The sequence below is a fragment of the Chiloscyllium plagiosum genome, chromosome 1, assembly GCF_004010195.1.
Source record: "Chiloscyllium plagiosum isolate BGI_BamShark_2017 chromosome 1, ASM401019v2, whole genome shotgun sequence".
Classification (NCBI taxonomy): Eukaryota; Metazoa; Chordata; class Chondrichthyes; order Orectolobiformes; family Hemiscylliidae; genus Chiloscyllium; species Chiloscyllium plagiosum.
Genome location: NC_057710.1, coordinates 115,772,255 through 115,783,456, shown reverse-complemented (window position 1 = coordinate 115,783,456; position 11,202 = coordinate 115,772,255). Strand labels below are relative to the sequence as shown.

At 39.7% G+C, this 11,202-nt stretch overlaps 1 protein-coding gene across 3 annotated transcripts in view; it reads left to right on the top strand.

Moving 5' to 3' along the window:
• The first annotated feature begins 3,153 nt into the window (after window positions 1–3,153).
• LOC122552087 (transmembrane anterior posterior transformation protein 1 homolog) overlaps window positions 3,154–11,202 on the top strand; it is a 115,567-nt gene continuing 107,518 nt past the window's right edge. Inside the window, exon 1 of one of the 3 annotated variants that reach the window (XM_043694614.1) lies at window positions 3,154–3,407. In XM_043694614.1, the coding sequence (XP_043550549.1) occupies window positions 3,185–3,407 (223 nt within the window). In that variant the 5' untranslated portion in view covers window positions 3,154–3,184. The remainder of the gene's footprint in view (window positions 3,408–11,202) is intronic. The other 2 variants (XM_043694615.1, XM_043694617.1) reach the window with 2 other exon arrangements.

The window sequence follows — 11,202 nt, the reverse complement described above, 5'->3', positions numbered from 1 at the left end:
CCAAACTCTTCTTATTTATATACCCATCCAGATGCCTTTTAATCTTTCAATTGTACTAGCCTCCACCACTTCCTCTGGCAGCTCATTCCATACACATACCACTCTCTGAAGGAAAAAAGTTGCCACTTAGGTCTCTTTTATATCTTTCCCTTCTCACCCTAAACCTATGCCCTCTAGTTCTGGACTCACCCACCCCAGGGAAAAGACTTTTGTCTATTTATCCTATTCATGCCCTTCATGATTTTATAAACCTCTATAAGGTCACCCCTCAGTCTCCGACACTCCAGGGAAAACACTCTAGCCTATTCAACCTCTCCCTCTAGTTCAAATCCTCCAACCCTGGCAACATCCTTGTAAATCTTTTCTGAACCCTTGCAAGTTTCACAACATCTCTCCGATAGGAAGCCTAAAGTTGTGAGAATTCAAATATTCTGAGGAAACAAGACAATGGAAGGACCTACAGCTCGATTTGCTTTGTGTAAGTTACCTTAAATTTTCATTTGTATAAAAGTGGCTGATGCACCTTTTAAAAATAAAACACTAAGAAGAATTATGAAAGATAGCATCTGTGAGACGGTTCGCAAAAGGTGAGGGGAAGAAAGAGAAAACCATTACAAGGTTCTAGGATATTATCTAGTTTGAGAAAATAGGAATATGAAAAACATTTTGAAAATTGAGACTATTTTTCTTTTGTTACAAAACTGCAGGCTGTGTGGCAATATAATGTTTTAAATTATAGAATAAAACAAGTCACATAGAGGCAGACAATTTCCATTAGGTTAGGGGGCCGTAGATGCAAGACTAAATTAAAAGGAGATATGGGAAATTTCTTCAGAATTATGAATTTAGTGTTGGAACTTATTTCCATGGTAGTGATCATGGCAGAAACTATCGCAATATTCAAGACTTGTGTGGATTAGTGAATGAATGAAAAGGAGTTGGAGAGATTGGAGACCTTGTTAGGTAAATGTGATGGGAACTATTTGCTTGAAAGATAGATGAACAAAGATAAGGGCTGATTGGGTTGGATGTTCAAGTATTACAACTTCTAAGTAAGAGGTCAAGGATCATTTGGTTGAAATTGTAACTATTAATTCTGCACAATCATACTGCTAATAGTTGTGGCTTTAAGCAACAGTTTAATTTGTGTTCACAGCTGGATAGCAAACTATATCAGCAAACATTATGAGCCAGTTATTGACATTATTTTGTCCATTAGGTGCTATTTAAATTTGAATTATTTTAGGTAGGAAACTTACCTTATTGGAGTATTCACGTCAGAAACAAAAACAGAAATTGCTGAAAAACTCTGCAGGTCTGGCAGCATCTATGGAGAGAAGACAGGAGAGTCCACAGATGTTGACAGACCTGCTCCTAATTAAGGACCTCATTGGTGACAGAATGGACCTTCCTGCCACAGGCTTAATGAAGTCAGAGGTGAGAAGGTCCCTACCTTCCACATGAGAGTGCAAGATACTACCATTAATTTTAAGAGGCATCTTAGGAAGATATGAGTTAGAGAAACAAAGCACTGTAGGGTTGGAGTCTAGAGCTTCAGGCATAGGCATATGAAGTTAAGGTGAACAAATTAGAATAAGGAAATACTGAAGTGGTTAGAATTAGATGAGCATGCATAAGCCAGAGGATTACAGGGCTTGAAGAGTTTACAAATATTGGTGGTGGTGGTGGTGGGGGTATGGTGGAGAAGAGTCAAGACAATGGATAGATTTTAAAAAAGGATGAGAATTTTACAATCAGCATATTACTTCACTGGGAGCCACACACATGATACGTGGACAGGACTGGTCGCAGGACTGAGTGCAGGGAACCCTCATCCACTTTCAGTTGGTTTTGTTTCAAAAATGCTTCTGTGCCTTCAGTGTAATGATTCTGATTACACATCTTGGGTTTTTTGATATTTTGCTACAGTAAGTATAGGGCAAACATATTGGAAGATCTCATTGGATGGCTCCTAGGCCTTGGGTACCTCGTCCTCCTTGGAGAGGATGCACATAGTGTCTGTTAGTACACTCCAAGCCTTGTGAGTCTGTGGACAGAACTGGAGTGCATCATAATCCTTGAGAATGCCAAGTAAAGTTTACTTGAAAGGCTTCAGTTTTTTTTTTCAAGTAAATGAATAGTGTCTCTTTAGATTGGGGCACTTATTTATTCACATTTTTGTCCACAAACATCTGATTTGTTATAAATGTGGATTTTTTTAATTCAAATGAATAAATAAGAATAAATAAATAAACCAATGATTATCTCCAACAGTTACATGTAGTCTTGGGTAGGATTTGGGGAAGAGAACATAGCTGCTTTGGCTAGAGTTCGAATGCAGGCTAATGATTGAAAATACTATTGGGCTAGCAGCATGCAGGTGGGACTAGTTTAGTTTGGGATTATGTTCGGCATGGAATCGTTGGATCGAAGGCTGTGTTTTCATGCTGTTAGACTGTACGAGAAACAAATATTCCAAACCCCCCCCCAAAACTCTGGATACTAGAAATCAGAAACAAGAACACTAATAGTTCAAAACTCAGCAGGTCTGTCAACATCTGTGGAGAGAAGCAGAGTTCACATTTCGGGTCCAGTGACTCTCTTCTGTCCATGGATGCTGCCAGACCTGCAGAGTTTTTCAGCAATTTATGTTTTTGCTTTTGAAGTAAATACTCCAGTAAGGTAAGTTTCCTACCTAAAATAACTTAAAGTTAAATATCAATGATCGATTTTGAATTGATAATACGTTTCTCTGCGGTGCCTGCAGTGGAGAAACTTCCATTCGACTCACTTACGTGTAAAGACAAAAATCACATTAACACCAGGTAATTGTTTAACAACTACTTGACGAAGGAACAGCGCTCCAAAAGCTTATACTTTCAAATAAACCTGTTGGGCTATGACTTGCTGTTGTGTGATTTTCAACTTTGTCCACCCCAATTCAACACCGCACCTCCACATCATTACGTATAAAATCACTCACACACAACTATTAAATAGAAGCTAAATAGGAAAGGGAATTTCAAGAGGAAAATGACCTAATCATTTGAATGGATCCTTTTTAATGATCAACCACTGTATTTAGGATAAGGAGTGCATAACCCTAACAAACCTGATCATCTCTGCTCCTGCATCTTCCTTTCCTGGGATTCGGTTTCATGGGGCGGGGCCAGAATGTCCGCACATGCGCGCTCGCCCCCGCTCCAGACAGTCACATGACGGCGGTGTTTGTGTTTTTGTCTCCTCCTCCTCCCGTCAGAAGATGGCGGCGGTGCCGGAAAGTGGAGATAACCGTGAATGTGATGGACGGGGTTTTGATCGCGGTGTCCACTTAGCTGAAACACTGGGCTTTTATGAAGCAAAGGAAGAACCCAAGAAGGACGCGGGGCAAAAACAGAACCTATCGGGTGAGTGTAGTGGAACCGAGCCAAGCCTGATCCCGGCGGAGTGGTTCTGGGTAGCGGCTTGTTGTTTGGGCTGTTCGGAATCACGGGCCTTGTGAGTGGGGAAGGGAAGCGCTGCTAGAAGCTGGACAGAGGGACAGGACGGAGCGGGTCGCACCACCGAAGGCCGTCCGGGGCGAGTGTCTGACACCGTCTCGCTCCTGGTTCCAGGGAAAACCGTTGATATAGCGAGCGCGCGAGTTTGCGCTCGTGCTCAGTCCTTGCGCAGATTGTCCGTCACCCGCTCTCTGACAGCTGTCAATGTCTGTCCATCCACAGGGTCCATCATTCAGGGAGAGGGCAGGGACAGGGGCTTTCCTGTTTGTTATTAGTAGTTCGCAACCTCTACAGACAGACTGACAACAGCATGTCTCCTGTGTGGGCGCCACTTGTTGCTTTATTCAGTATTTCGATAGGTGTTTCAGGCAAACATTAATCGACTTCAACCCTCAACACTGGTTATTATTTAGAGAGTCGTCGAGCGCTGTTTTCTTCTTGGGGACTGTCTGCGTGTGGCTATGCACAATGGAAGATTCTTGGTTTTACAAAACAATCTCATCATAAGCTACAGTTATGCCGTCGCACTGCATAGAAATCTTAAATGATTAATTGTACAGGAAAGTTGATGTATTCTTTTACAAGTAATTGAAAAAGAAGATAAAGTTGGCGCTGTTGAGGACTCTTCAAAAGAAAGTCATTACCAGAATGCAAATGTATTGTACAAAACTCTTGATGTTACTCTATAGAGTCATACAGCATTGAATCAGACTCTCGATCCGACTAGTCCACACCAACCATGTTCCCAAACTAATCTAGTTCAAACTGCCTGCGTTTGGCACATATCCTTCCAACCTTTTCCTGTTTATGTACTTATTCAAATGTATTTTGAACATTGTAACTGTACCTGCATCCACCATGTTCTCTGGTAATTCATTCCACACACTAACTGCTGTCTGCTAAAAGAAAAGTCTTCTTTAAATCTTTCTCCTCTCGCCTTAATCAATGCCCCCTAGTTTTGAACTCACCTGAAGGAAAATACCTTTGCTATTCACTTTATCTATGCCCCTCATGATTTTGTAAACCTCTAAAACCTCAACCTCCAATGCTGCATTGAAAAAAAGAAGTCCTGGCTTATTTTTACAACTTAAACCTTCCATTCTTGACAACATCGTATACCACTTTTATGAGCCCTCTTCAGTTTAATAATATCCTTTCTATAGCAGATAACCAGAATTGCACATTCTGTTCCAGAAGGGACCTCACCAATGACTTGGGAAACCTCAACGTGATGTCCCAATTTCCATACTTAGAAGGTCTGAGTAGTGAAGGCAAGTGTGCTTCTTAACCACCCTGTCAACCTGTGATGCAAATTTCAAAGAATTATGGACCTGAACCCCAAGATACCTCTGTTCTATGACACTACACAGGACCTCACCATTTATTGTATAAGTCCTGCCCTTGTTTGTTTTACCAAAATGCAAAACCTTGCATTTATCCAAATTAAATTCCATCTGCCACTCTACCGTCCATTGAACCAATTGACTAAGATCTCTATGTGATCTTAGACAACCTTCTTCACTGTCCGCTATACCACCAGTTTTGGTCTCATCTGCAAACTTACTAACCATGCCTCCTATACTTTTATCAAATCATTTGTATAAATGACAAACAATAGTGGACCCAGTGGAACACCACTGGTCATAGGCCTCCATTCTGTAAAACAACCTCTGTCTGCTACTCTAAAGCCAATTTTATATCCAATTGGCGAGCTCACTCTGAATCCCATCCGATCTAACTTTACTAATTACTCTGCTATGCAGAAACTTATCAAACATTTTAATAGAGTACAAGTAAACAATGTTTACTGCTCTGCCCTCATCAATCTGTTCGGTTATTTCTTCAAAAAACTCAATCAAGTTTGTGAGACACGATTTCCCTTGTGCAAAACCATGCTGACTATCTCTAATCATTCCTCTCCTCTCTAAATACATGTAAATCTTACCTGTCAGAATCATCTCCAACAATGTACTCACCATTGATATCAAACTCACAGTCTATAGTTCCCAGCTTCTCCTTACATCCCATCTTAAATAAAGGCACAACATGAGCCTCCCACTAGCACCTCACCTGTGATTATAGATAATATAAATATTTCTGGTTGTAAGTTTGCTCGCTCAGCTGGTAGATTTGTACTCGGACATTTTGTCACCATGCGGGTAACATTATCAATTAGTCTCCAGTGAAGGTTTGGTGTTCTGTCCTGCTTGCTATTTATCTGTCTCGGTTTGTTATGGTAGGTGATACCATTTCTGTTTCTGTTTCTGAGAGATTGGTAAGTGGGGTCAAAATCTATATGTTTGGATGTATTGTCCCAGCCAAACTGGTGCCCCTCTTTGTCTGTGTGTATGGAGTTCAGTGATAGTTGGTCATATATTTTGGTGGCTAGCTACTGCTCATGTATCCTGGTGGCTAGCTTCCTGACTGTCTAACATAATGTTTGTTGCAGACCTTGTAGACTATTTTGTGGTGGTCCTTTAAATTCATCAGGAGCTGTTTCATGTGGTGGTAGGTTTGTGGACCACCATGATGCCTAGGGGCTGAAGTAGTCTGGATGTGATACACACCGATGAAGAGGGATACCAATTCATGTGGGACAATACATCATCCTAGGACAGGCTAAACAAAGATATGCAGGGGAAATCCTAGAGGCCTGGCATTCAAACCAGACATATTAACAAACATATAGATTTGGACCTCATTTACCAAACTCTCAGAAACAGAACTGGAAATGGTATCACCTACCATAACCAACCGAGACAGATAAATAGCAAGCAGGACAGAACACCAGTGCTTCACTAGAGACTCACTGATATGTTAACTAGCATGGTGATGAAACGTTTGAGAACAAATCTACCAGCTCAGCGAGCAAACTGAGCTACAAATCTTCTCTAAAATCTCAAACAGATATTTCTGTTAGTGGCCCTGCAATTTCCCCCCCTACCTCCCACAACATCCGATACACTTGATCAGGTCCTGGTGATTTATTCACCTTTGTTGTCTAAGACCTCCAGCACTTCCTCTTCTTTAATATGAACTGTTTACAAAACATCAATATTTATTTCCCAGAGTTCTCTAGCCTCCATTTCTTTCTCCACAGTAAAAACTGGTGCAAAATATTCATTTAACATTTCTCCTATCTCCTGAGGTTCAATACAAAGATAACCTTGTTGATCTTTAAGGGGCCCTGCTCTCTCTGTAGTTGATCTTTTGCTCTTAATTTACTTGTAGAATCTTTCTGGATTACCTACCATAACCAACCTTTTCTGCCAAGGCGAGCTCATTTCCTTTCTTTGACTCCCTAATGTCCTGCTTAAGAATGCCACTATACTCTTTATATTCTTCAAGAAATTCATTTGTCTGTATTTAATTTTTTTTATTCTTGACTAGAACCTCAATATCTTTGTTCATCCATTGTTGCCCAATTTTATCAGCCTTACCATTCACTCAGGAGGAACATAATACCTCTTGTTATCACACTTTTGAAAGCCTCCCACTTGTCAGTTGTCTTTTTACCTGCAAACTGTTTACTGCAATCAACTTTTGAAAGTTCTTACCTCATACCATTAAAATATGCCTGACTCCAGTTAAGAACGTTAACTTTTATCGCAGGATTATGTTTTTTCATAACTATTTTAAAACTAATGGAATTGTGATCACTAGTCCAAAGTGTTCCCCTGCTAATACTTCAGTCACTTGTATCTGCCTTCTTCCCCTAGAGAAGGTCAAGTTTTACTCCTTCTCTGGTAGGAACATTTATGTATTACATATTGAACACATTTAACAATTGAATTGAATTTAATTGAATTTATTGTGATGTGTACCGAGGCATGTGAAAAGCTTTGTCTTGTGACCAATACAGGCAGATCACACAGTTAAGTTGCATAGATAGTAAATAATAGGTAAACAGCGGCAAAAACAAAAACACAGGTATAGGCGAATGTTAAGAGTTTGTGAGTCCATTCAGTATTCTAACAACAGTAGGATAGAAACTGTTACAAAACTAGATGGTGCATGTGTTCAGGCTTCTGTACCTTCTCCTAATGGTAGAGGTTGTAAGAAAACATTGCCAGGGTGGGATGGATCTTTGAGAATGCTGGGCGGTTTTTCCTTGACAGCGGGCCTGGTAGATGGATTCCACAGATGAGAGTTGGCCTTTGTGATTGTCCGAGTTCTCCGCTTTCTGTAACCATCTCTGATCTCGAATGGTACAATTGCCATACCAGATGGTGATACATCCAGATGGAATGCTCTCTATGGCACACCTATGAAAGTTAGCAAGTGTATTCGCTGTTATGCCAAATTTCCTCAGCTGCCTGAGGAAGAAGAGACGTTGTTGGGCCTTTGTAACCAGTGCATCCACATGGAGAGTCCAAGAAGGCTTGTTGTGGATGACCACTCCCAGGAGCTTGACTCTCTCCACTCATTCCACCTCTGTGTTGTTTAATGTGTAGGGGAGGCATGAGTAACATCCCGCCAAAAGTCAGTAATGAGTTCCTTGGTTTTACTGGCGTTGAGAGCTAGATTGTTCTCAGTGCACCGTTTTTCCAGGTCTTCCGCCTCCCGTCTGTTGTCTGTTTTGTCGCCATTGGAGATTCGACTGACTATGGTGGTGTCATCAGTGAACTTGTAACTGGCATCAGTCTGGTATTTGGCAACGCAATCGACTTCCTCACCATCCAAACCTTTAACACTATGGCAGTCCTAGTCAATGTTTGGAAAATTAAAATTCCCTACTATTACAACCTTATCATTCTTATGTGTATCTGACATCTCTGTACATATTTGCTCCCCAATTTTTCTCTGACAATTGGGGATCCTATAGTACAGTCCCATCAATGTGATCATTCCTTTCTTATTTCAACCAATATTTTTTGACTGACGATTCATCAGAAATATCCAAAGTACAGTAGTAATGTTTACCTTTATCAAAAACACCATCTCTTTCCCCCCCCCCATCCCCTTTCTATCCTTCCTGGAACATTGAGCTGTCAGTCCTGTGCTTCTCTCAGCCAAGTTCCCATATTAGCTATGATGTTCATGTTTCAATACATGCCCTGAGTTCACCAGCTTTACTTGTAACATCCCATGCATTGAAATAATGTGATCTTAGACAACCTTCTTCACTGTCCGCTATACCACCAATTTTGGTCTCATCTGCAAACTTACTTTCATCAAAGTTACCTCGTTCTGTGACCTGCTCTTGTCTGTCTTTTCTCATTCAGAAACATCCTCATCTATCTTTCTCTTTTCACTGTTACTTAGGAACCCCCCAACCCCCCCAACCCTGATGGTTTATAGGCTGTTAATCTTTCAATCATTTCAGGAGTTTTAGTTTTCATCACTATATTGATGTGTTCTGTTCATGACTGGCAGACAATTCTTGTCATTTTGGACTTTACAATTTCTTTTTTTCTGCATATAATCATCTAAGTTATTAAATGTACTGAATTTAGAATTATTTAATCAGCAACATTTCTGAACCTATTTGTTTTGGTAACCAGACAAGCTTCCCACTGCAGTCACCCTCATAAAATTAATCATAAAGTCTTTATTTATATTATCAAAACAATTGAAACCACTTGGATTAAGTGTCATTATTATTTGTTTTTGACCTGTATACCATAGTTTGAACATATAGCTTGCTTTGATCTAAATATGTATTTGCAGAATAATTAATTGATACTCTTCTACTCTCAACTTCTTGAGATGAAATTTAGTTTCATTTTCATGTTTGTTTTTCTTTATTTTCAGACTAGATAGTTAAGGATTTTTTAAACTACAAATTGGGCTGAAAGACATAGGAGCAGAAGTATGCCAATTGGCCCCACTGAGTTGGCTCTCCCACTCAATGAAATCAAACCCTAACACTATCCCAAAGTGGCACTGCCACTTTGAAAATGTCCCGTTTATACCAACTTTGTATCTTCTATTAGTTAGCCAATCCTCTATCCATGTTAGTATGCTGCTTCCAACACCATGGACTCTTAATTTATTAAGTGGGCTTACGCGTGCTATTTTGTGAAATACCTTTTCGAAATTCAAAAATATTACATTAATGGTTCCTCTTTATGTGCCTGATTGTTAACTTATCAAAGAAGTGTCATAAATTTCGTCAGACGTGACAACCCTTTTATGATGCCATGCAAACTCTACTCGATCATGTGTTTCTAAATGCTTTCCTCTTACATCCTTTATACAAAATGCTAACATATTGTCATGTAAGTAATTTTTTTTTTTAAATCTGACTTGTATACATCCAGCTTTCATTTGTAGGTCTTTCTGTCTTCTAACAGATTATTATTTAGTTTTTCATTTGCTTAATTGCTGAAAACCTTGAAAGAAACTTCAGCTTCTAACTGAGCATAGTGTGTTGACTGCAAGAGTTGGATAACCTTTCTTGCATTAACTGCATAAATCATTGTTAAGATTTGGACATTTTCCAATGTATCTTGCTTTGCTTGTGCCAAATACAAATGACATTTGCCGCGTACGCTTGTGCTGTCAGTGTTCAGAAATATGACCATGTACAGGGAGCAATTTGGATGAAAGTCTACAAAATGTGAACAATAATCATCTAATGTTTCTGATCAGTTCACATATTGGATATAGGAAAAGTTGCATTGTGATAGCTTCTTGATAGAGGATCATTCAATGTTCCTTTTCTAGCTCTATATTATAAAGTATTTTATAAAATTAGCAGGAGCAAGAGCAATCTCTATTAAATTACAAAACTGTTAAGTCACATTCTGCTTTAAAATATGGCTGTTGTTAAGTCCAAGTCATTCACATAGTCACTTGGCCTAACCTCTTAATATCTGGTTATAATTATGTAATTGGGTAGTCAGGTAGACCCACTTCGTAGCAGTCTCAGTGTGTATACAGGAGACTAAATGTAACATGCTTTCAAATTCCAGTTGAGATGAATGTCAAAAAAGTTTGTGTCTCAAATGAATATAGATGTTATTCATAGGCTTATTATTATTAGCCTCTTTTTTTCCAGAAATTTTCACTTGTTAATCCTATTCAGGAGAAGTTCAACCTGTGAGAATCTCCTTTAGGAACCTTCGAAGTGTTTGCAGTTATTTAGCTCTGTCTTGTTGTAACCACATGTATTGTCTGTAGTTTAGCGTCACACTCTTGCCTCTAAGTCAGAATGTTCTGAGTTCAAGTCCCACTTGATTTGAGCACAAAATCTAGACTGTAGGAATCTAGGAGTATAAGGACACAGAACTTATGCTGCAGCTATACAAAACTCTGGAAGGAGTACAGTGTAGGTATGTTATATATTACATTCGTCCTGCATGTTGTGGGTATGGGCTCTTTTGTCCTTTTGTTGTCGCTGGTAAAGTTTGGCTGTGGGTTTGTGTGCTGTCATTATTCCCAGAAGACATAGGAGACATATGTAGACAGGCCAACAAGGGGCAAAGCCACATTAGATTTGGTACTGGGTAATGAGCCCGGGCAGGTGTTAGACTTGGAAGTAGGTGAGTACTTGGTGATAGCGATCACAATTCTGGTATGTTTACTTTAGTGATAGAAAGGGATAGGTGTATACCACTGGGCAAGAGTTACAGCTGGGGGAAAGGCAATTACGATGCGATTAGGCAAGATTTAGGAAGCACAGGATGGGGAAGGAAACTGCAGGGGATGGGCACATTAGAAATGTGGAGCTTATTCAAGGAAAAGCTACTGTGTGTCC